Source organism: Ascidiella aspersa, chromosome 3 (genome assembly GCF_963924565.1).
Source record: "Ascidiella aspersa chromosome 3, kaAscAspe10.2, whole genome shotgun sequence".
In the NCBI taxonomy this organism is placed as follows: domain Eukaryota; kingdom Metazoa; phylum Chordata; class Ascidiacea; order Phlebobranchia; family Ascidiidae; genus Ascidiella; species Ascidiella aspersa.
The window spans coordinates 14,067,567-14,094,704 of record NC_139449.1 but is presented as its reverse complement, the minus strand read 5'-3'; the positions used below and the strand labels follow the sequence as shown (position 1 = coordinate 14,094,704).

The following is a 27,138-nucleotide window of genomic DNA, read 5'->3' as shown; positions in this document are numbered from 1 at the left end:
CATTCCAAAAACTTAATAACAAAATTATTTTTGTATTTTTACGTAAATTGTTGCCAAGCTACGCATATTTTAACACATGTGTTTTTATTTTATCTCGTTTTACTATATGGTTAGACTAGTATGTTGAATAATATTTAACTGAAAATGCGGCGTCCCTAACCACTGTTACCATTACCAATCCAACGTATAGTGGAAGTTTTTATACGATACACAACTTAAAAAATATATAATCCGTACCACTGCTGTCCAATACTGATTAATTTGGCGATAAACAAATAATTTTTAATGAACTAAAGCATTTCTAAAACCATAAATATATTCAAATCAGGTCAATCCTTCAAAATAGTTTTTTTAAAGCTTTATTATTTTTCGGGTTCAGTTCGGTTTAGTCGTCGACTGAAAGGGATGCTTTCTGTCACAAGGGATCGCGCGGACCGATTATAATCTCTTTGCTCAGATCAATGATACTATACATTGCTCAGATCAAGGCGCAAATGTTTACCATGACGCGGGTACGGAGTGTTCATCTAATTTGCAAAAGTTAGATTGTTAGATTAAGTTCCGGTTTCGGTTCGGAGTAATTTTAAAGTTCCAGTTCAGCTTGGTTTGACCATTGTTATATTAAAACCGGTTCATTAAGTTGCGGTTGGGACACAATATAAGTAGCGTTAAATCTCTAGAAATGTTGGTCAATAAATGTAGAAAATATTTAAAATTGTTACTCCTAATAAATCTAAGTCTCGTGGCGTATTAAAAAGTAAACAGCTTATTTTATTAAAATATCTGAAAAATAATTTTAATTTCGAAAATGGTGTATCGGTAACTTGACTCTGCAAAATACAAGTTGCGACGTCTTTCTGGAGTAAACCTTACCCTCTTTTTGTAAGTGATATTATCGATTTTTGTTCGTTTTTGTCATGGTTTAACAAACTGTTCGAAGCGGCGTGCTTTTTTAGTGGGTCACGCGTCTTAATCTAATGAGAAACCAAAATCGAGCGCAAAACGCCGTTTTTCGTCTTTTGTTTGATCGACCGTAAACGCTGGATAGTTTTTTTTTAGTTTATCTCTTTCGTTATTTGTTTAGGTTGACTGATTAGCAAGTGTGCATTCGACAATTGACAACGCTAAGTTTTCTTTCTTTTTTTCTCGTTAAAAAACATCGAGTTATACCATAGTATATAAAAACATCGATTTATACTATAGTAACTATAGTTTTAATATACTATAGTTATGCGCAGTATGTTCCTCGCTGTTCGGTCTCTGCGCTAATATCCGATGTTGGTGTAACATCAACATTTGTTTAACTGAAGCAGATTCTTAAAAGGAGGTATAATGGTGACCAAAGTCTCCATTTTTAAGTAATGATGGTTAACGCAAAATTATGCTCTTTCAGCATATTCCAAGACCAAGTGCTATGTGTGCAATGTACACAACTTATTTCCCCACAACCGCAGCTTGTAATTTAGCTGACTCGGTACACAGCTCGGCGAAGATGTTGCGCTAATCGGGATATAATCACCCGGAAAAAAACGATCTTCGTTTAGTATTGCAGGTGGTGAAAGACGTGGTCGTGTGATTCTACCACAATTAATAGCACATATTTTACGGTCTTGGTTTTTTTTTGGCCTGAAGTTAACGATTGCACAGTGCACACCGTGGTTTCGCAGCTGGCGCCTGACAGGATTGTCGACGACGCACGTGGTCGCTTTTGCTGGACGTATTTGGCTGTTTCTGATTAGTATTTTTTATCACGTTTTGCAATCATCAATCTGTGACGGCTAATGTCACTGTTTTATGACGTCATTATTCATTAACGTCAGACAAAAAATAGGGGAATTCCCTAAGTTGAAAATTCAGGAATTAACCCCCCCCTTATGATTTTCTGGTTACGCCCCTGATTGCCCCCCCTCTGGAAAATTTTCTGCGGGCGCCCCTGTTGCCAGGTGCAACGGTTCGCAGTTTCCTTTAAGGGCGTTAATAAATAATAAGACGTACCCTGCAGTTTATTCATAGAATACTAATTACAAAAATTAGTATTCTATTGTCTATTTACCCTCATAACGTTTTTTAAGGGTAATACTAATTTACGGAATGATGAATGGTCGGAATGGTCGGAACGCTCATGAATTTAAGTTTTACTCCGTTAAAACAATTATTAAACCAACGCACAATATTTGGGTTAGGGTGGGGTTAGCGTTTGGGTGAAGGTGGGTCAAGTGTTATTATATTTATTAATAATACTGTGAGCGTTCCGAGCATTCCGACCATTCATCATTCCGTAAATTAGCGTTACCCTTTTTTAATTGTTGTTGCAAATAAAAGTGATTACGGTACTAATTTTTAAATTCTAAGGCCCATTTCAAGTATCTTTCTTACGTGATGAAACAACATAGTCTAATATTAAAGCCCTTTGTTCGGTGTCAATCCACCGGATACGGTATTAAAACTCTTTGTCCAATGTCAAATCTACCATGTTTTTCTTTTTATTAATAAAATTGATAGCGAAAAAAACGAACAAGAAAAACAAATCAAAATAGTGAAGCTCTCAAGCAGCTAACGACCATTTACTTTTGTGTTTTGTCATACTTCCTCTTTTTAAAGCCGAATATCGCTCGGAAGTTCGCACAGAAGATAGCAACAGTAAAAAGCGTAACATAGTCGGGACAGTGTCGGCATATTTACATTGACAAATAACATATCGCGCGCATAAAAGGACACAATTCACAAATGTTTTGCACGGTTCGTTTTCGTGCACTCCAAAGAGTAATTGTTCGCGGGAAAAAACACACGATATTCGTAGTTTAGTACTTAACCACGCACTCACGTTTTCCCAGAGACACGTAACAGGACACAAATAAAACAAGTGGTACAGGGTTTCCGTGGCCTTTTTGCAAAAAGTACATTGGTTAGATTCGGTTTTACCAAACGAATAAAAGGAGTCATTTATAACAATTGCGCCCAAGTTAAACTTTATATGAAAGCTTCTCAGTTTGTTTTCGATTGTTGAATTGTAGAGCTTACGGTAAATTTTCTCCCATGGCAGACGTGCACTCCCGCAATTTAAGGTCCAGTGCCATTTTAATTGAGCTTTTGGAGGAAAGAGAATTGTTGTTTGTATTTTTTCGTAAACCGATTTGGTGGAGTTATACTGCTGGATAAATAATTTTAATGTTTGGGTTCTATACGATCGGAACGTTGTTGCGCTACCCGAATCCCAGTCTTCTGGGAGACTCGATATTAATTTTATGAATTGGACAAAATCTGTGTTGTTGTTGTTGTTAAAGTTAAATTTATTTACTAATGTGTCATATTGTAGATACTCGCCGTTTCTATTCAATAAATCCTGGTGAAAAATTATATTGGAATCTATAAGTGATGGCATAAAAAAAACATTTGAGCGGAATTTTACTTTTTTGTTCAGCCAAAGCGGACGGCTGTTTGATTTTGGATCTATAATTTCCAAGAGTTGTTTGCACGCCGTTATTGCGCAACGTAACGTTCGCATAGGAAGTATACGCCTTGTGATTGCATTGTTTGTTCCTATGTTCCCATTAAGAAGCGCTTCTAATCTGTTACCCTGGATAAAGGGGCCTTCGATTTGTTTGCAATCAGCTTCCGCGTTTTCGTCAAGTAGTTTAGAGATCCATTTCGTATGTAAGGCTAACAAGTAATTATCTATATTGATTATTCCTGCCCCCCCGTTTGCAATACTCGCACTCAAAGTCTCTTATTTCACCCTCTCCCATTTGGACCCCTGTAAGAATGTAAAGAGGATTCGTTTAACTTTTGAGATAAAGCATTTGGGTATATTAACCGGGACAACACTCATTTTAAAGGTTAAGATTGGAATCATGAGGGTCTTGATAACTGTTATTTTTCCGAGAAGGGAGAGACCCCTCGCGGACCAAATATTTGATACTATTTTAACTTTTTTCAGAAGTGGTGTGAAGTTTTTTTCAATTAGATCGGCGTCGTTTGATTTGGATATGTTGACCTTGCAGCCTGACAATAGGGACACTTTAAATTCTTTGCCATTTATTGTGATGCCGTTTTGGCGGCCCTGTTTTAACGCAGCGGCAAGACATTCAATGCACAGGACAAATAAAGTTGGAGAGAGAGGTCTCCCTGGCGAAAATTAAAAAATAAAAAGTTGTTGTTAACAATTACGCACGAAGGATTTTGGTAAAAACATTCGATCAATTTAATAATCTTGTCCCCGAACCCAAAAGCAGCTAAGGCTGTATATATGAAGTCCCAGTTTACCGTGTCAAAGGCCTTGAACATGTCTAAAGACAGTATCGCGCCAGGTATATCGTGATAGTCGGCGCAGTCAATGATATCGAACAAAAGACGAATATTAGTGCCTATGTATCGTTTTGGAATAAAACCATTTTGCGCAGGCGAGATAATGTCGTTTAGTACCCCTCGGATCCTGGTGTTAACTACTTTTGAAGTAATTTTGTAGTCTACATTCAAAAGCGTTATCGGTCTAAAATTTCCCGGTTGAAGATGATCTTTATAAGCTTTTGAAGTAGAGTTACCACTGCTTCTGACTGAGAAGCTGATAGCCTACCTGTATTTACTGTATGTCGCCAAGCTGCCATATAGACGCATTTGATATTGTCCCATAAGGTGATATAAAACTCTGCTGGAAAACCGTCTAGCCCAGGGGATTTATTTTTACCCATGTTGCAGAGAGCAGTGAAGAATTCCGCTTCTGTTGTTTCCGTATCTAATAGTTTTGATTGTTCTGCCTTAATTTTTGGGAGATTTAGTGTTTTTAATTTTGAGGCGATTAAGGTTTTGTTCAATAGATCTCCGTTTTCTTTGTAGAGTTGCTTGTAAATGTCAACTAGGCCGTCCAAAATGTTGTTTTGGTCAGTTATTATTTTATCATCTACAAAAAGTCTGTTAATACCCTTTTTTCGCAATGTCTTTTTTCCAAATTTAAAAAGTATTTTGTATTTTTCTCGCCATCCTCTGCCCAGCGAGCCCTACTTCGCGTTACGGCGCTTTTAGTTTGGTGCAGCAGAGTTCCGATTTAAGTTTGAACAGTTTTTCGTGCAAGGGGCCTAATTCTGTTTCAGAATTCTTTAAAATAGCGTCTTGCGTCTCGCCAATCAGTTTTTCCAAATCGATTTGCTTAATATTTAGCCTTCGTTTTAGTTCGGCCGCATATCTAATAGTTTCTCCCCGAACAACTGCTTTCAAGGCATCCCATCTTACATGCGGGTCGGTTTCGCCTATATGGTTTTCTGCTTTATAATAAGTGATTACCTTTCTTATTTATTTTTTCCTTGTAACGCTGATCATTTAATAGTGATGTATTAAATTTCCAGTAGCCTCTACCGCAGCGGTTCTTAACCGGGCAGATTAGATTAAGGTTCAATCCGGATTGAAAAGTAATCCGTTTCAGCGTCGTAATTACATGGCGCGAAATTCAAGCCAGCTTGAGTGTACAAACTGCACTGATATGCATTATTACGTAATATTCCAGTAAACCTTTGACGCACAACCGATTTTTCGGATTAGGCTACTCCTTGCTGTAGCAATCTATTGCTGCTTGTTCGTTTTTATAAACCTAAAATTGAAAAAAAACAAGAATTACTTGAGTTTGGTTTGCCGATGGAGTTTGGTTTGCCGAAGTATGTTTTTGACAGTATAGTGCTTCAGTTTACCTGGCCCACAGAATATAAGTGCAGAAAAGTTAAGCTTATGTGTGCGTCAACGCTGTATACAAGGCAGAGTGGACAAAATAAGGTGATGAGATGTACCAAACATGACTAATGAAAACTGTATTTGGCGCTGGCCTAAAATCCTACCACAGCGTTGTGATAATTATTAAAGCAATGTACAATATTTGGGTGAGGGTGGGACAAGTATTACTATTTAAACCTACCCAAACCCGCATCCTTTGTGGATTCTAGACCAGCCCCTCTCTGTCACAAATTAGTATCTAACGAGTGTACGTAATATTCTTCCTTATGCGCTAAACTTGGTGTTTTGTTTACGACTAGCCGTTCCTGTTACGTCATAATGCCCCAAAAGTGGCGTGATGTTTACTGCGTTAAAGCAGGTCACAGTGGTTCTCAACCTGTGGTACGCGTACCACTAGTGGTACGCGAAGTCATTTTGGGTGGTACGCTGTACGCATTATGTTTTTAAGTAAAATTATAGTTTTTCTAAAACTTAAGCATTTTTTTTATTGTAAACTATACATTCATCGTAATGATTGGTTAGTTAAATTTTGAATGCTTCTTTAACGATAGGAACTATTATCTTTCCGGAACGTCTATGCATATTTCTTTTATGACATCATAGCAAAACAACAAAGAATCACAAAACTTGACTACCAGACTCTTGCAAGTTAAAAAAGAGAAACTTTTTTGAGGTGGGCCGCAGTTGTTTTGAAATTTCAGGGCTAACTAATTAGCTAATCCACCCCTGTTAATAATCCTATATACGTTTTGAGTAAAGTTGAGTTTTTCGACATTTTGTTGGTACGCAACAAGATCATAGAAGCTCGAGGTGGTACGCAGTGAAAAAAGGTTGAGAACCACTGTTCTACATTAAACGATTTCGGCCGTCCGCGAAACGAACAGATTAAGCGGCGAACGGATTGAAAACCACTTCTTTTGACGGATTAAGAAACGAAAGAACTTAATTCATTCCAGCGCTAAAACGAGAGAGAATGAATTAACGAAACAGATTCGAATCCGGCTTAAACGTGCATATAAACGGGCTTACTGTTAATTAGTTAGCCTAGGCCCTAGGCTAGCGTAATGTATATTTGTTGTTTTCTTGTTGCTTTCTTAATGTTTTTTAATTATATGCCTACTGTTGTTTTTTATGCGGCTCCTTGCAAACCTTAGGTTTGAAATGCGGATCTTGCTCTAAAAAAGGTTGAGAATCACTGTTCTAGTTCCTTTTTAGAAAATCCACGGTATCACCGCCCTATTAAATTAACTTATAGATAAACGATAAAAGCTATCGCCCTTTCGGACTATTTTTCATCCATATTTTATATAGGATAACAGGCTATAGCAACAGGGGGAGTCGAACTTTTTTTGCGCGAAACTATATTGTTTTTGCAATATTGTCGTTGTATTGTGTGTCGTTACATCTTTTGAAACACGATAACGCAATGTTTAATATTTGCGCTTGACATTTTTTGCGCTCGACATCATACAACTCTTACAACTGTGGAGTAAATGCCCTAGCAACACGTTCGTCAAAATCAGCTCGATAAAATCAATGTGTCGAGCTCGCGCAATTTGTTGTGTGCCCAATGCGAAACGCCTCTTCGGTTGCAGTTTAGCCAATTCGACCAAATAAAACTCAAAATTATTTCGACCAACATATTTTCTTAGTGATATTTAATTGCAAAATGTCGAAATATTTTCATAGGGGGGCGCAAGGCATGAGAAAATTAACAAAGGGGGGCGCGGCTGAAAAAAGGTTAAGAACCACTGCTCTACCGCGTGGTGCTGGGTTAATGTCAGCCCCTAGAGTTGCCATATTATGGTCGGACATTATACCGGGGACTATGTCTACATTTTTAACGTTTTCGACAAGAGATCCGTCAATTAAAAAGAAATCTAAACGCGATGATGCTGGTAGTTTCTGAAGCCTTGAGAACTTTTTAACGGTTGGAAATTTGTGGCGAAAAATGTCTGTTAGTTTGTAATGTGTCATATATTGCAAAAGACTTTCTCTTGCTTTTCGGTTACGATGTTTTTTACTTCCGTTTTGATCTAGGACATTGTTCAGAACTAGATTAAAGTCCCCTCCCATGATTATTGGGGCATCGGAAAAGCTGTCAAGTACGGCGAATAAATTGATGAAAAATTCTGGATCGTCCTTATTCGGCGCGTTAACATTAATAATTACTATTGGGGTTGCATTTATTGTAATTTCAACCATTAAGTATCGACCTTATCGGTCTACCCGTGTGCCTGAGACGGAATAGGATAAGAAGTTTTTGTCGATGAGTATTGCCACCCCTCTACTGCTTGAGGTGCCGTGCGCCCAAAACGCTTCCCCTCCCCATTCCATACCCCATAACTTTTCGTGCTTAGCACTACCATGGGTTTCCTGCAAAAGGGCAACGTGACACTTTTTACGACGTAAAAAATTAAAAATCGATTTTCTTTTCATAGCAATGTTTAAACCTCGAACGTTGTGTGAAATAATATTTAAAGACATAAAAATAGTATTTAAACGCGTTCGACACCAATATCAATGTCCCACTCGTACTCCATGCCACAATCACATCTAAACGCATTATTGGGACCCATAAGACAGGAATGCTTTTTCCCGCAACTACAGTTGACTATCTTATACTTGCAGTGGGTATTACTACACGCTTTACACATGGTAACCTTAGGTAGCGAGTTAACAGTAAAACAATTACAAACAACAGAGTACCTTTCGCACTGTATGCACTCAAGCACATCTTCCTTCGTCTTGTATTCTGGCTGGAGCTCATCGCAGCACGGCATACGTCTCAACGTCCCTTCGCATGAAGGACATTGACATGTATCTTTACCCTCTTCGACCAGAAATAACTCGTCCGTGCAGCAGATTGGGGGGCAACTGCGTTATCGTTTGTCTCTCCGTGTGCTTTGGCTTGCTTGTGCTCTTCTTGTCTTTTTACTAGCCGAGGAAAATCTTTTTGACGTTTGGGACGGTTTGCTTGTTTGTGACCTTTCTCGTCACAATACTTGCAAATGAACACTTGTCCATGATATGTTACGTAAAATTCACAGTCCGCCATCCTAATATAACTTGGTAAAGGGTTTTCTTCCACGTCCGTTGAATTCATTGTCAAGATTCTCATTCCGGTTAGCAACCCAATCTTGTCCTTCCTGTGTGTCACCTTTTCAACTTTTCCATATTTTGCCGATATTTCCTCTGCTATGAGTTCACTGGGGAAAGGGATAGGCACCCAGCCAACTGCGATGTTAATCTTGTCATTTTCGTATAGTTTAACAAATTTTACTGATTCTGCTGCGCATAGCTTTGTGTAAAGTTCCAAAACATTTTGTCTATTGGTGCAAGTTATGTCGACGTTTTGGCCTCGCATTTCTGCAATCCCAACTAATTTCTTCAGCGGATAGTCCATACTTTTTATAAGATTCAGAATTTCGTCTCTTTTCAATAAATTAACTGTCCTCATACTTAAGCAATTCGGCAAAATTTTATAAAAAGCTCACATCCAAATAGTAACAAACAGCATTGTAGGTAACTTTTAACCTTATGGCAACTTCCGTACTGCAAACTTGTAGTAGTTTCCCGACTATTGTTACGGAATAATTGGCTTTCTTATGTAAAGTTGTTGGTTGTTGTTGCTTTTCACCGTTTTAAACGCTGCAAAATGTTTGTATATTTAAAGCAGAGGTCGTCAACCTACCGCCCGCGGGCCGAATCTAGACACGAGTCCATTTTATACTTTTTGACTATTTCAACTTGGTACGTGCAAAAAATATTCGCGCTCCGAGCGAATGATCTTTTTACGTCCGGTATGTTTACGATTTGATGCTGTCTTTGGACTAAATCAGCGCTTCTTTGCCGTTGCGCCGCGAAGGCTGCCAAGCAAGTGAGTCGCTGACAAACAGAAAACGTATTCAAAAATATTAGGCATATATTTTTTAACGTTTTTTAATTTTTTTTCGGCAATGTAATAAAAACTAGCAGGAAATTTAAAAGAAATGCCGGTATACCCCCAAAAATCGCGCTCGTTTCGCTCGCCTTTTCATTAGTAGTATGGATGAAAAAAATCAGGCCCACCTGATTCACAGTTGTTCTAACACAGGGATGTTTAATAGGCCTATCAAAACATCCTTTTGATAGGCATATCAAAAATTTCAAAGCGGGATTGCGACTCATGCTGCTAAAAGGTTGGGCATCCCTGTTCTAACATTTCAATAACACAATTATTAGTTAACATTTTTTGCGTCCCGCAAAGACCTTTCTGAGTTTGGTTGGTGCCCGCACCCGATCCGTTAGAAATCAGTACATTTCTAAGCAAAAAGGTCTACGACAATCAGGGCATCCAATGGCAGAAAAGTCTAGACTTTTAGACCTTGAGGTCCTGGCAATGCACTGATTTGGACCTTTAGGTAAACTCCCGGCGAAGATAAATTAAAAATATTCATTAAAAGTTCAGAAAAGATAACAAAAAATGTGAGCTAGGATTAATAACACTTGACCCACCTAAACCCTAACGCTAACCCGAATCCTAACCCAAATAATGTGCGTTATTTTAATAATTCTTTAAATGCTGGGGAAAAAAGCCCAAACTCGGATGGTTTCTCGTCCATTGTATTTAAGATTATTACGTCACAAATTGAGGTATTGGGGCCTGAAGCGTTATAATTATTAAATTATCGCACATTATTTGGGTTAGGGCGCTGGTTAGCGTTTGGGTTTGATTGGGTCAAGTATTGTTAAACTTAATCTTCTTATGCACATTTGTTAATGCAAATTAGTGCATTGTCCAAGACCTCAAAGTCTAAAAGTCGGACTTTTTGATCCTTTGAATGCACTGATTGTCGTAGACCTTTTTGCTTAGAACTGCACTGATTTCTGACGGATCGGGTGCACCTTTAGGTGGGTCAAGTGTTATTAATCCTATCTCACATTTTTTGTTATCTTTTCTGAACTTTTAATGAATATTTTTAATTTATCTTCGCCGGGAGTTTACCCAAATAATGTGCGTTATTTTAATAATTCTTTAAATGCTGGGGAAAAAAGCCCAAACTCGGATGGTTGCCGACCCCTGATTTAAAGTCTTGGTGCAGAAAGTTGAGTTTTTCATGGTAGTGACATAACCTTGTAAAATAATGTATGTATAATAGGAAGTCATCTTTTATGTTGAGCTAACGACCAAACTGGGTTGCATTATGAAACAATTGTTAAATCGTCAGATATTTTAATTGCAGTAGCAGTGTTTGAAACACAATTAATTGTGTTTAAACCACAATTAATATAATACTTTACTGTAAAGCAAGATGATGGGGCGATAAGAAATAATATTGAGCTCAAGGGGGCACTAGTGTAAAAAAGGTTGGGAAACACTGCTATAGACGCAAGGCACACGAAGAAGAATCCGGTTCAGTTCCGGATTCGGTTTTGAGCAATTTGAAAGTTCTGGTCAGCGATTCGAACCGGAACCGAACCGGAACTTTATGAACCGGTTTTGGGTCAATTTTTTCCGTACCGTAACCGAACCTGAACCGGTTTTTGTAAGATCTTAAGGAGCCGGAGCCTATATTGTATTCGAACCGGAACTTTATGAACCGGTTTTGAAATAGCGATGGTCGAACCGAACCTGAACCGAAAAAGTCAAACGGTTCGACTCCCTGGTTCTGGTTCAGCCCCAGTTTCAGTTTCGAGCAATTTTAAAGTTCTGGTTCAGTTCCGGTTTCGGTTTCGAGCAATTTAAAAGTTTTGGTTCAGCTCCGGTTCGACCGTCGTTATTTTATAAACAGGCTCATAAAGTTCCGGGTCAGATACAATATAGGTCGTTTACAGGTTCGAATAAGGTTCAGGTTCTTTCAAATTATTTGGTTCAGTTCCGATTCGGCTGCTTAAAATCAGGGCTGCGGAGTCGGACTCGGGACTCGACGGAGTCGGTTTGTTTTGCCGGAGTCGGACTCGGGACTCGAGTAAGACCGCGCAAAACTACCCGAGTCCCGAGTCCGACGTCCGCATGCGCAGCGTCAAATTTTAGAACTGTTAAGGCGGCAAAATGTAGGTTGTAAAAATTAAACAGCAAATGTGTAATATTTTTAAACCATGTAATGCGGGTGGATCAATTATGACACCAATTTGTGACCAAGATGAGTGGATTGCAGAAAATCCACCTTAATTTAGTTGCGTAAATGGGTAAAATACAGGCTGTAGAGTCAGAGCTGGACTCGGGACTCGACAAAATCTTACATTTGGCCGGAGTCTTTATTTGCTGAGTCGTCACTTTGTGGTATAATCGTAATAAGACTTCTATTTTTTGGCTGTTTAACATTTCTGTGGCGCCCGACTGGAATTAATTAGAGGCCGTTTTAACGTCTACCGTACACCAGGTTTGCTTGATTGGGTAACACTAATTTACGGAATGATGAATGGTCGGAATGGTCGGAATGGTCGGAACGCTCACTAATTTACGGAATGGTCGGAATTGTCGGAATGGAATGAACAGGGCCGAAACTAATTTGATGAATGGTCGGAACGGAATGAACTGTCGGAATAGAATGAACTGTCGGAATAGAATGTATGACGCTGTAGTAGCAGAATGAACTGTCGTAATGAAAAGAACGAAGCTGTAGGAACAGAATGAACTGTTGGAATGAAATGAACGAAGCTGTAGGAACAGAATGAACTGTCGGAATGAGATGAACGAAGCTGTTAGGGTTGGGGTTGGGGTTAGGTTAGGGTTAGGGTTAGGGTTAGGGTTGAACTTTCGGAATGAAATGAACGAAGCTGTAGGAACAGAATCAACTGTCGGAAAGCTTCGTTCATCTCATTCCGACAGTTCATTCTATTCCGACAGTTCATTCTGTTCCTACAGCTTCGTTCATTCCATACCGTCAGTTCATTCTATTCCGACAGTTCATTCTGTTCCTACAGCTTCGTTCATTTCATTCCGACAGTTCATTCTGCTACTACAGCGTCATACATTCTATTCCGACAGTTCATTCTATTCCGACAGTTCATTCCGTTCCGACCATTCATCAAATTAGTTTCGGCCCTATTCATTCCATTCCGACAATTCCGACCATTCCGTAAATTAGTGAGCGTTCCGACTATTCCGACCATTCATCATTCTGTAAATTAGTGTTACCCCTTTTTTATGCTAATTTCATAAATCTATTTTTTCTTAACATGGTTGGGCTTGGCGTCAGACATTTCATGCGCCGGGTTAGGGTGTCAGTTTGAATGTGGGTGAGTCAAGTATTATTATATTTATTATTAATAATAATGCTTGACTCACCCAAACCTAAACGGTAACCCGGGCCCCGAAATATAATCTACACCCCGAATATGTAAATTGCTTGTGCACCCATATATTTATCACATCGTCATAAATTTACAGTGCAATAAATATGCAATACAGAGTTCATCGGAAAATCATTAAGTGTACTCCAGGTGAACTTTTGGCGCTCTTTCGCTTCTGCAGGTATACTAGAAAGTTATGCAAAAAAACGTCTTCAAATAAACGTCTTCATTCCACAGCGAAAATTATTTGGATGAGGGTGGGTCAAGTGTTATTATTATTAATAAATATAATAACACTTGGCCAACCCTCACCCAAACGCTAACCCGTACCCTAACCCAAATAATTTGCATTATGGTATGCAATATTTTTGGTTTTTTTTTTTTGTTTGCATAACTTTCTCTGTGCAGAAGTGAATGAGCGCCCAATTCTGTGCAGTATATGGTACAGCTAAATTCCGAAAAAAGGTTTGTGGTTGGATTTTTAACCTCCTGTATAGAAAAAACATAATCACACACCTGCACACTTTAAAGCTGGCTCTGACACCAAAATCTTAATTTAAAGTGCAATAAATTACATATAGACAGCACTTTGTTTTACTCTTTAAGTGCTTTATACTTATTTTATAATTTATTATCCTACAATTTAACTATGTATTCTATTAAATGACTTTTTAATTATTTTAAATATAAACATGCAATAATCATTCTTGAAAAAATTAACCTGTAGTAATCCAATACTGTATTTTGTTTGAGGCAAGTGGGTTTTACAGTAGAGTGTTAATTTTGAAACTTAACATCATTACAAAATTGCAAAACTTTGCACCCGATATAACACAGCAACTGACTGCCTAAAACGTTTCATTGACACTTAATACTGATTAGACCAGTCATTTTCAAGCGACGTTCAGCAGAACCCTGGTGTTCCATAAAAATATCAGGTGTTCTGCTTATCAATTAATTAATAGATTATAGTATACCATAACACTAGTCTTGTTGTGTAATTGGAGAATTGTAATTTTGTGGGCCTGTTGTTACAGTAAAAAGTTTTGTTTTGCTTATTTTAACTATTATTCTAAACTTTTATTTGGTGTTTCGTAAAATCAATTTATTGATCAAGGTGTTCCTTGTCTCAAAATGGTTGAAAAACACTGGATTAGGCAACAGTTATCTGCAAGTAATTGGTCGCTGATACAAAAAAAAAAAAATTCTGCAATTATGCGCACCCTTTCGCTGTAAAAGAATAAATTATATTGACCATGAATTACCCAATATGAACTTTAGAATAGGATCGAGTACTGCAAGATATGATATTCTACTTTGAACATTTCTAATCACAAATCGAAAGTTAAGTATGCAAATTCTTAATGTAGGTGAGCACATGAATAGCTATCAAAAATGTTTGCGCCTGCAGAAAATGGAGGCATATAAAAATGTGTATATGCAATTTTGCAATTTAAAGCAATAGTAACAATATGTAAAAATTTGACAATATTGATCTTACTCTATCGTTGTTGTACAGGAAATAGTTTTTATGCATATATTGTGGTTTACCATTATTAAGGATTAAAGTTTGATTAAATTTTTCATAATTTAATAACGAAAAGAAACAACATGGTGATTATTGATGATATTGAACCTTTAAAGCAGTGGTTGGTTAAGAAGCTCTCGCCTGTGTAAGTAAACGCAATCCTTTTTTTTTAATGGTCTTTTACCAAACATAATATGGTTGTTGGTTTGTTTGTTTATCTATATTAGACTTCATGCTACAATATCCCTTTTTTGGCCCATAGCGTGACCTTATAAAAGGTGGATGTCATACCAGTATGGTAGAATGCTGGCGACTTCCGACTATGTCAGCCAAAGAATCAGTTAGAAAACCTAAAAACAATTATATTTTTCTTACACGATTCATTTATAAAGTACTTCATTTCGATCATAGAATGTTTTGTGTTTGCAGCTTTACCTTGACTGGCAGCGATTATGTACTCCTATATACATTGACTTAAAATAGCAATCATGATAGTCACTAGTCAGGGGCGTAGCGTGGGGGGAAGGTGTGTCTAGGAGTCCTCACAACCCCCTTTGAAATCTCAGTAAACAGTGATCATAAAACTGAAACCTTGATTGCTGCGATGTTGCATGGAAAACATTGCACCTTGCATTGAAAACACTTTGGTGCTTATAGCCGCCACCGCCGATTCACCACTTGTTATCAATGTTTCATTTGGTATTTAACCTGTCACAGACTTAAGTAATCTCAAGTAGGCCTGTTAACGAATACATATTTTATTGGTAAAACGAAAGACTTCTTAATGACGTAGAGAAAACAAACCTGTGAGCTACAACAATGTGAATTTTAAACAAAATAAATTTCTTCTTGATTTTTATATGAACTCCTGTATAATATCATTCACAGTGTAGTTAATATTCTGGTGTACATTTATTAGCGTTATGCCGGTCAAGCGCTCTTTGCCGCAGATCGCTCTATTGAACATTTTTATTATCCTCAATCTCAAAAAGGAGCGCTCGGCCGCCGTAGTTGCAACAGGCAAAGTCATTGCGTTTTTTCTAGCATCAAACAGACAATTTTAAACAGACATAAGCCCCTAATAATTGCCGTTTTCAGTGTCTAGAATACACAAAACATAAAATTTATTTGGGCCCTGCCCGTACCCGCTGGGGGTGTTCATACCATACCCCGAGACCCCCTTGGTTATTTGGGTTGCTGAATGCTGATCATCACTGGCATATTTAGGGGTGTCGGACCTACCCAAGTGATATTATCGATTTTTGTTTGTTTTTGTCAGGGTTTACAAACTGTCCGAAGCAGCAATGTTTTTAATGTAATTAGGTCACTTGTCTCAAGCTAATGCGAAACCAAAATAAAATGCAAAACGCCGTTTTTTGTCGTTTGTTTGGTCGACCGTAAACTCACGATATTTTTTTCTTTTGTATTCCTTCTGGTTGGATTAGCAAATTCGTGTTTGACAATTGACAACAATGAGACAAACCTTCTTTCTTTTTTTTTCTTGCTAAAAACGTTGAGTTAGGCAGCTAATTGTCCTCGCTGTTCGCTCTCTGCGCTAATATCCGATATTGGCATGCTTGTAATTTAGTGTATTCCCTATATGAAACTTAGGACACTGCTGTTGCGCCCCCCCAAAAACGAAAAACGTGTTACGCCCGCCGCGACTTGTGCACTGAATCCTGGCCCCTAAACCCAAACAGTTGCCCGGCAGGTCGCAACCGAGTGGGAGAAAAGAGAAAACCCAAAAATTGTGTTGATTAGCTTGCTAAATCTTAAGCATTAAATTGCACTTCAGCAAAAAGAGCTTTTTATTGTTTTGTTTTATTGCTTTATTGCTTTTTTATGTAAAAGTTGCAATCTATAAAATATATATATGAACATAGATATTACCAACATAAATTATGTTATATATATACCTAATATTTGTAGATGTGATGCTGATCCAAATGCTCTTGCCAAGTATGTAATTGCGTTAATTCGCAAAGATAAGAGTGATGACGACCTTAAGACACTGTGTTATGAACAGCTAGATGTGTTTCTTCAAAAAGGTATTTTCTAAATACAATTTTTTCTGTTATAGTTATAAATCCCTTATGCTGGATCTTTTAGTCTAATAAATTTTACTATTTTAATGTTGTTCAAAAATTCATTCTCCTATTATATTACATACAGTGCATACCCCTCCCAAAGCATTGTTTGTTTGTTTTTTTTGGGGGGGGGGGTCTTATGTACTTTTTTGTGTGTATATCTTTATTCAGATATTTATTGTCATGTAGTAGAATTGTTTTGTCGCTATTTGGTTGAGTGTAGCACGCAATAGACATTTGGCTAAAAAACCAGGGGCGTATCCAGAGATCCAGAAGGGGGGGGGGGGGGGGCGTTACATATTTTCAATTAGGAATTTTCCGTCTGAGGTTAATGACGTCATAAAATAGTGATTGTAATCATAAATAAATAAGAAAATAATCAAAATCCTTTAACGTTCAGCAAAAGCGAAACTTTAGAAGCAAAGCAAACAGGTACATCGTCAACAATCCTGTCAGCCGCAAAATCGCTTCATATGCAATCATTAACTTTAGGCGAGAAACTAAACCAAGACCGTGAAATATGTGTGCCAAGTCAGCTAAAATACAAGCATGTCTTACGGACTTGCACCAACATGGGATATTAGCGCAGATAGCGAACAGCGAGGATCATTAGCTCCGCTTAACTTAACGTTTTTAGCAAGAAAAAATGAAATCCGCTTGATTTATTGTTTTTAATTGTCAAACACACTTGCTGATCAGCCAACTTGAACAAATAATGATAGAGAAAAATATCCTGCATTTACGGTCGACCAGACAAGAAACGAAAAACAGCGTTTTGCGATTTTGGTCTCGCATTAGCTTAAGACGCATGACCTAATTACATTAAAAACATTGCCGCTTAGGATGGTGAGTAAAACCCTGATAAAAACGAACCAAAAATGATAATATCACTAACAAAAAGGGGAGGGCGTCTGGACACCCAAAAAAAGTCATCTGGAGATAGGAAAATTCTCTAAGTTGAAAACTCGGACCCCCAACCCCAATTGGATTTCTGGATATGCCCCTAGACCCAAATGCAAGCAAGAGACTAAAGACAGTTTGTGTTTCACACTTCCTTAAAGACGCTTGACCCAATTACATTAAAAAAAATTACTGCTATGGACAGTGAGTTGACCCCTGTGAAAAATATACGAATACGATAATAGCACATACCAAAGGGGTAGGCGAACTCCAAAATGCCCCCTCTGGATATGTCATGGATCCATTATGCTGTGGGATCTTTATCACTATTGCATATTAGTTGTGGTAGATTTAGTTTTATCACTATTGCATATATGCGATGTGCATGGTCTAATTTTGATCAAAGCCATCAAGCTTTGATGGCTTAATCACCAATACGTGTTGTACTATCCCTGTGTGAGTTTGCTAAAGCCGATGATAAGAACATAACTGTGGTATTTTATCATCTAACCAAAATGCAATGTTAACTGCCTTGTTTCTGTAGTGGATTGACTTACTACTGGGCTATAGCTAGACCTTTTGGCTAAGTTGTCACTGCAGTCGACATAATAATAGAAAATTGCCTACTGTTAAAACCTCTGCAAAAGTTATTATAGCACAAGTGTGGTATGTTTGCAGTTTTACTTTGATTGGCAGCGCTTAGTAGTCCTATATTGACTTAATAAAAAGCAATCACGATAGTTGTAATTCCAGTTAAATATACAAGAATGCCTTTGACATGGGCTGATCCAGCGGGTACCAGGCCATGCTTCTCCAACACTTGAATAAACTATATTTTTGCCTGTTTTAATTATGTAATATTCCATAAATGTTCGCAATTCGCACAAACTTCAATCAGGTTTTGCCATGTTCCTGTCTCTGTGTTAGGCGAATCTGATCAGAACAAAAACGTGATGCGTACTATAGTATCTTGGTCTGTGTGAATACGAACCTTGCAATTTCCATTAAATTGGACTATAAATGCCATTATTTTAAGCAATATGTGTTTTCTGTTAAATGTGTCACTTAAAAATTTCTACCAATTAACCAACTAAATGCTATTTTCCGTACTTTTAAACTGGTTTTGGGCTGCATGTTTGTAGATGATTTTGCCGAAAAACAACTTATCTATAAAACAGTTTCGAGTAAGAAAAGCAGGTGTGCACTAACAGATTGGACTTTTCCATCCGCTTAAGTAAATAATGTCACAAAAAGTTTTGCATCTCCGGTGCAAATCTTGATTTAATATTTTCCTTGTAGATAGCCTGGTTTATCTCCTAAACATGGCAAGGTTTATACATTAATTAAGTGAACGCAGCATTTAACTTTAGGGACAAGACCAAAAAACCCAATAAACTTGGGCTGGAAATGTTTTAGTATTTGCGGCAACTAACTAATATTACTCAAAAACAATAATTCCTTAGTCTACCGATCCTTTCTATTTCAGAAACTGGACAATTCGTGGAATCATTATTTGAAGTGTTGGAATCTAAATGTTATGAACGCAATCAACCAGATTCTACAACTTCATCAGAGGTTCGTCTTTTTTAACTAATAAAAAATATTTTATGTTTATCAAAAGTCAAATTTAATGTCTATTTTACCATTTTTAAATTTGTTGAAAGATATTCTATAGTTTTTTAAATTATTGAGACCACATTAGACATTCCTTACAGGGGCGTATCCAGAAATCCAAAAAGGGGGATTATGAATTTTAACGTCAAGCGTTAATGACGTTATAAAATAGTGACGGGTATGACGTCATAAAATAGTGATTATAATGATGTCATTAATAATTAAAAAAGCTAATCAGAAACCATTCATTAAGGTCTAGCAAAAACTAGACGCAAAGCAAACAGGTACGTCGTTGACAATACTGCCAGGCGCCAGCTACGAAACCGCTTACTATGCAATTGTTAACTTTAGGCGCAAAACTAAACCAACAGCGTGAAATATGTGTGATTAATTTTGGTAGATCCATGTACGGGAGTACGCTAAATTGCAAGCACGTCTCTCGTCACCTGCAATACTAAACGAATATCGTTTTCCTGGGTGTTAGCGCCGGACTGTGTGCCAAGTCCGCTAAAATACAGGCACGTCTTACAGACTCACATCAACATCGGATATTAGCGCAGACAGTGAACAGTGAGGAACATCAGCTCGCCTAACTTAACGTTTTTAGCGAGAAAAAAAAAAAACGCTTGATTTATTGTTTTTAATTGTCAAACACACTTGCTGATCAACCAACCCGAAGGAATAACGATAGAGAAAAAAATCCTGCGTTTACGGTTGACCAGACAAGAAACAAAAAACAGCATTTTGCGTTTAATTTTTGTTTCGCATTAGCCTAAGACGCGTGACCTAATTACATTAAAAGCATTGCCACTTAGGACGGTGAGTAAAACCCTGACAAAAACGAACAAAAATAATAATATCACTAACGAAGGTCTGGACACCCAAACCCCCCACCCACCCTACGTAAAGTGTCATCATGCGTTGTTGACATTTTTGCCAGTCACTAGCTGCAAGACCAATAAAATGTGTTTCCATTAATTTAGTTGGAAGCCAAGCCTATAAAACCAGGGCCGCAAAATATGTGTGATTGATTTTAGAAATCCCAATTCCACAATTCCGTAAAGCGCAGTTTCCTAAATTCCATGCACGAAACCTTTGCTAAATTACAATCACATCTTCCACCAACTGCAATGCAAAACAAAGATAAGATCATTAACTGCGTCACACAATGATTTTAACTAAAAAAAGGCTTGATTTATAGTTAATTGTGGCTGTCTTTTTTATTCTGTGTACATGAACTCCTGTTTTATTCCAAAATTATTCTGCATATAGGATATATACTAATAGAGAAAGGCAACAGAGAAAAATTACAGTTTTGCATCATTAGCTTAATAATCGTGACCTAATTACTTTAAAAAATGGCAATTTGTATCAGCCTGACTGAACTTTCGTTTAGACCTGTTCCTAATTTTTTAACAAAGTTTAGTTCTCTCACTATTCCTCTATTTTAGAAAAAAATACAGTAGTTCAATATGATTGAAATATCAATATACATACAACAATACTACACTGCTGCTATCAGTTCATTATTATTACATACATATTAAACCAGCTAACAATTAGCGTTTTAATATCTTGAACAAGATAAGTGTTACGTCATAAACGTGTGAAACCAAAGGCAACTAAAACGACATTACAACTTATCCAATCTGAAAGTTTTAAAAGTTGAAAGGTTTCCCAAATTTATGGGAACCACTGTTTTACATGGACAATTTTACATTAAGACAGAAATTCTAAATATTTATAGCACTTAGCCTTAAGTACTGTACATTCGTAATGAAAGTTTGTTTACTACTACATTGGTAAATCTGGGTTAGTAAAAGAAGAACATGAAATTGTCTTTAAATCTCGTCGCTTCTTTCTGAAGTCAGAAAATCAGTTTTTGAATAATTTCTGATTTACTGAAGACCTAAGTTTTATAAATCTCTCTAAAAAACTTTTCCACGATGTGGTCAGCGCACTCCACAATTGTAGGGGTTTTTCTTTTATGCTGTGAACAAGCAATACATTTTCCATCCTTATGAATTTTGCATGTAAGAGAGTTTCTAAATATCAGGGTGAAAGCATAACCGTATAATTGACAACTTTGCTTACCTGGTGTTGTTTGTATTTGCCTAACTCATATACAGTGTTCCCTCTATTTTTTTACCACATGCCCATCTGTTTAAAATTTATTGCCTAACGTAATCAGTGTGTCTGTTAGTCTGCTAACTTCAAATCCATTGCTATACCACATGCTTTCAGCAAACTTACACAGGGATGCTCCAATGCGTATTAGTAAATAAGACGCAACAGCTTGATGGTTTTAAATAAAATCATGCTGCCCTCAAGCCTTACCTGTTTATAATGACATAAATTCGGGCTGTTTATTTAATCAACAAACAACATTGCTTTTTAACAAACCAGTAAGCTTAAAGGTTTTATATTTGAAAATTGCAAAGTCTTTTTGATTAAATGCCACTTCCAGTTAGGCCTCATACAGGTGTTACATACACAAAAAGAAGATTGCACACGTTTAACAGCAATTTGGTCACAGTTTTATGTTTATGTAACTTAGATAAAACATTTTGTCATACATGGCTAAATATTAATAATTTAATCACTTTTTATTCATCTAGTTTTAACACTTTTTAGGTCATGTGTATCTCAAGTAAAACTAATTTGGACACTTTTTTTTTTTGGACACTTTTTTTGCTTGAACTAGCTTTTCTCAAGCTAATTTGGGAACTCTTTGCGCACTTTTTAATCATATATTTAGATACTTTTTTTAAACTCAGTTCAAGTAAACATAGGTACATAAGGTATTATATTTAATAGCCCTTGCAAATAGTGATGAAATGTGCTTCAGGAGTTAAATGGAGGTCAAAAAAAAGTTCTTATTATTGAAAAATCTCTAACTTCTAGAAAAAATGCTTTGCTGAAAAGCTATTTATTGTTTTAATAAAAGCTTGAGAAGCGCACCGCTCCGAACAAAAATCAGTCAGCAAGGTCCAAAACTTTAATACAAATATGCATTTCGCCTATAAATGGCATCATCAGTTTGTCTGTACAAATAAATAGTAAAAAATTAAAATATTAAAATATATGAAATACAATGCATATTTGTATTAAAGTTTTAGACCTTGCTGACTGATTTTTGTTCGGAGCGGTGCGCTTCTCAAGCTTTTATTAATAACTTTTAGAACTTTTATCGTCGGCATTATGTGTTCTGTTGGAGGGCCAGATTCTGTTGTTAATACACATACAAAGCTTATTGTTTTAATTTGTTTTATTTGTCAGACCAGATCATAAGCAGTTGTGGTAAATTTAAACAAAAGCAAAATATCTTATTGAGTGATTAAAAGTTCCTTCCGTAAAAAAATAAATTAGGGCGAAAAAAAAATTGTGTCTAATTTGATATTTTTGATGTAAATTATTTTCAAGGTTCGGCCATCAGATCCAGACATTAAAGAAAATCTGAAAGAAGGTCGAGTTATCAAACCTGTTGTCAAATCTCCTTCAAGGTTTAAGCAAAAAAGTCCAGATACTGGGTAATTTGATTTTTTTCTTTGTGTGTTAAAACTACTTCACAATGTTATTGTTTATTAAGGTTTTTCAAAAGTTTTTCTAGTTGTGCCACTTTGAACAAGATTTTGTATTGACCCTTATTGTTACCATACACCAGGTAGCATAGGCGCCGAACTTTCGAAATCCCAGGGCGTTTTTTTAAACAGTCTTCAAAAAGGGGAGTCCCAAAATTTCAACTTAGGGAGTTCCCCTAATTTTTTGTCTGCCTAATCAATAATGACGTCATAAAGTAGTGACGGGAATGACGTTATAAAATAGTAAAGAGAATGACGTCATAAAAAATACAACCAGACACAGCCAGCAAATAGCGAACCTTTAAACGTAAAGCGAACTCGTGCTTTGAAACCGCTCAGTGTGCAATCGTTTACATCAGGCGAGGAACTAGACCAAGGCGGTAAGTACGTGTGATTGATTTTGGAAGAATCATAATTCAACTATTAGCGTAAGGGACCACGCTAAATTACAAGCTAGTCTTTCGCCACCTGCAAAACGAATATCATTTTTCCGGGTTGAATTATGCCACATCTACGCCGAGCAGTGTGTCAAGTTAGCTAAAATACAAGCTGCGGTTTAGAGAAAATAAGTTGTGTCAATTGCACACCAAACACGTGGTCTTTGGATATGAAAAAAATTTTGCGGCAAATATCATTACATAAAAAAGGCGACTTTGAAAAAAACATCCCGCCTTTACGGTCGACCACACAAGACACGAAAAACAGCATTTTGTGCTTGATTTTGGTTTTGCATTAGATAAGACGTGTGAGGGGTTGTGCCGAACCCCCAGCCAGGCCCTCTATACACCACCGCTCATTACCAACAAAACGTATATGTTTAAAACAACCGTTAAGTCTCATGTAATTTTGTCAGAATGAATTGTACTTCCAAGATAATGCGTGCTTTGTCCTGTATTAAAATGATGAAGGACGAAGGTTAGTGGCAATCTGCTTTGAGCAGTGTTCTTAACTTATTATCCGCCATAGCAAACGTGCAGAAGGAGCGAGCGAAGCGAGGGCAAATTTTTTTGGGTTATACCGATATTAAAGATTAAAGAGACTTGTGCGAGAGGAGTCGGCGTTATTGAACGAGGATTTTTGTATATATTTGGCGTTTAAAAGCTTATGTTCGGAATGTTATGTCTATTTATCGATTTGAGTGACCAAACGTCTCAGCATATTAAACACTAGGAATTATGACTCTAGACCAGTGGTTCTTAACCTTTTTTCTTTCGTGGCCCATTTTCGTTGCACATAAATTTTGTGGCCCAATAATTTTTTATGAATAAACACTTGCTTCTGAACAATAAATTTACGTTTCATTTACATCCCTAGCCATTATTCCTGTAAAATTAGGTATAGTGACACAAATGAAACTAAATTCTTCAATAAATCTAGCTTTTTTAAATTTGTCTGTGGCCCACCTATAAAGCTTCCATGGCCCACTGGTTGAGAACCGCTGCTCTAGACGAAGCAATATGTTATTCGGCGTTTACAATTTAGGAAATAGGTTAACACTTGTATATTTTAGCCTCAGTAATTGACTTCACGCATCTTTTATCACAGAAGATTTTTCACTAAACATAAATTTCGCATCAGCTTAAGCTTGACCTACGTTAGCGCGACCTGGTATTTCGTATTTTCAGCGCCGCTTCGGTTTATTAGGTGCAAAAACGAACACTTTCGCAGATGGTGTTTCTCCCCATGTAATTCAGGAAAGTCGTGCATACTGTTAGTGAACCACGATTGTGCTTCTAGCAGTGTGCATTGCGCTAGCTTTGATATATGGTTCACATAAGTGGAGTTGCACACTAATTGCGCCTGAGACCAGGTCGAATTTCAGGGCGTGAAGAAATCCAGGGCGTCAAAAAATGCTCTGCACACCCACGTTCGGCGCCTATGCCAGGTAGATCTACGTTATTCCATTTGGTGAATAGGGCCATGAAAGATTCAGATAAGACATTTTAAGGCTACAACATATACAAAAACTTAAAACAAGCAACAATAAGTTCTGCAGAGTCCAGTTGAACTGTCTTGTTAATTTGTAATTGCTTTGTATCAGTAATGTTCAGATTAGAATCTAAGGGCAGCAATAATTATCCTAGCTTCCTATTACTGTAATTACCTTGGTAATGATAATTGCTTTGTACCAAATGTTTTTTAACCTATATACATAACTGCTTTGTTCTGTAGGAGGAGAAGGCCTCATGAAGATAGAGATCGTCGTCATCGGAGGAGATCACCCATGCCTGAGAACCGGTAGGCATAAAAGTGGTGTAAAAAAATAAAACGCGCACAACAGTCACATGAACACCCAAGCCCCTGGAAATCCCCTGAGTATAAGTATTATCATCTAACACCAATAATTGTAAATTGTTCCTGATATTAATGTGAAACAAGACTATGTTAGATTGACGTTAAGGACCATTAGGCTCAACTGTCAATCGCCACAACTGATTCAAAGTGTGATATGAAACACAATTTAAACAAGAAGCAAAACACACTACAATAAACAGCTTGTTTTTGTTTAATGGACAATGGACATTGGCATGCACAGCGTATAGTTACCTGCCACCAAGACGCCACTAAACACTAGTTAGAAAGGTAATTGCCTCCCACGCATGGCACAATCTATTAAAGGCAACTAAACCATAAGAAATACCTTACGAGTAGTAAGCTACGGATGATTTAGGTTTTCAATTATGTGTTACATTTTTTCTAATGTTAACCACCCTAGTGAAAGTTCTACTTTGTCATGTTACCAGGAAAAAATAATATTCAAATAAGTGTCACAATAAAGGCAAATTTTCTTTGTTTTAGTTATTCTTAAAGGTGTTCTTCTGCTACAAACTTCATTTGTGTCTGTTGCAGCCTCAAACTTCACCTGACTTTCAATTTGTATGAATATTCTTCTCCAATAATAAGTATTAAGTAATTCAACACCATTTTAATATGAAATCTTACAATAAACTTGTACTGATTTTCTTTGTACTGAATGAACTCCGCTAAAATATTTTTATGATGAGCAGTCAGCTTAACTTTTATACCAAAAGTTTTAACTGGACTGTTACAATGGCTTAATAAGTAATTATTACATTTATTTTTTAATATTACACTTGAAATTGCGCACAAACATTTTTATTAAAAGACCTACCAATGAAAAAAAAAATCTTAAAATTTTCAAATATTTTGCAGCACCCTTAAGTATCAGAAATGACACACTGTTTGGAGTGTTTTAAAAAATACCGTGGAATTATTTAAAAATAGTTCAGTTTACATTTTACAATAGGGTTATAACATTTATTAATACCAGTAGTGAAATCGAACGAATAACATAGTCATATTATGTAGAAGGCTAGTTAACTTTTACAATGAATCAGCAATTTAAACACAAAAGAGTGACATTGATCGACAGATTTGGTGAGTCTGCAATGGCTTTTCGGTGTACTAATAATACATAAGCCGTTATCGTTGGTCAAAAAGCAGCTTCAAAAGGGCTAGATCTCAGTTGTAAGCACACATATATGTGTGTACATATGTTTCATTGTAAAAGAGTGATTTATATTAATCAATTGTTTGAACACCCTAACCAAATTTTTGATGTAAATAAATTTAGAATGGTGTTCAATTTTCTCCTGTACTTTTTTTGTAAGATAAGCCTAGTTTTCCTGTTGTTTTTATCTACAAGTAAGTTTTTTGATAATATATTTTAAACAAACCTCTCACCTAAATTTTATAATTTAATTTCAGAAGACACTTTGGGAGGCGCGCTCGTAGTCGGTCTAACTCTCCACATCGAAGATCTTTTAGACAGCAAGAACCTCTTCACAGACGGTTTGTGAAAAAATACCAATTTATAGTTTAATTTAAAAAAATTGTGTAAAATAAAACATTGAAAACTTTACTTATATACCGACATAAAACACCAAAGGCTAGACAATTTGGTGAAGCATTGGTTTACAGATATACACCAACTAATGTTTCTGCTATTGGTCTAAGACGAAAAACTGACTAATTTTGTTCAATAATTCCATTGCTTGTCTGCAGTTTTCCCTGCCACTTTCACTGTCCAAGTGTCCATGAAGTTACTATTGAGCTAAGCAAAATATGTAAATCTTTATTAACTTTTTTCCATTTCGCTTTCCAATTGTTTTAACTGCATTTTTACTGAATGAGACTTGTCTATGTCTTGTAGTGGACACACCGTGGCACAGAGCACAAACAAACATGTTTACTAAGTTATTACCTAATTGTAAATGGAAAAATATATATATATATATTGATGCATTTCGTTCGTGATGTGTTGTTCATATTTTGTGAAGATTACAAAGATTGGCATCTCCCAAGAGATCCAGATCGCCCCGCCGAAAAAGGTTTGGAAACATTTTTTATTCTTTTGATTTGTAAAGGGTATATTTTTCAATTTGGTTTATTTCAGCTATTTGTCATTAAG

General features: G+C 36.7%; 1 protein-coding gene across 1 annotated transcript in view; it reads left to right on the top strand.

Annotated features, from left to right (window-relative positions):
- The first annotated feature begins 14,519 nt into the window (after positions 1–14,519).
- LOC146160327 (RNA-binding protein 26-like) overlaps positions 14,520–27,138 on the top strand; it is a 28,656-nt gene continuing 16,037 nt past the window's right edge. Inside the window, exons 1-7 of the mRNA XM_083383894.1 lie at positions 14,520–14,669; positions 16,454–16,572; positions 18,998–19,086; positions 22,549–22,655; positions 24,879–24,944; positions 26,436–26,519; positions 27,008–27,058. Coding sequence (XP_083240020.1) covers positions 14,608–14,669; positions 16,454–16,572; positions 18,998–19,086; positions 22,549–22,655; positions 24,879–24,944; positions 26,436–26,519; positions 27,008–27,058 — 578 coding nt within the window. The 5' untranslated portion in view covers positions 14,520–14,607. The remainder of the gene's footprint in view (positions 14,670–16,453; positions 16,573–18,997; positions 19,087–22,548; positions 22,656–24,878; positions 24,945–26,435; positions 26,520–27,007; positions 27,059–27,138) is intronic.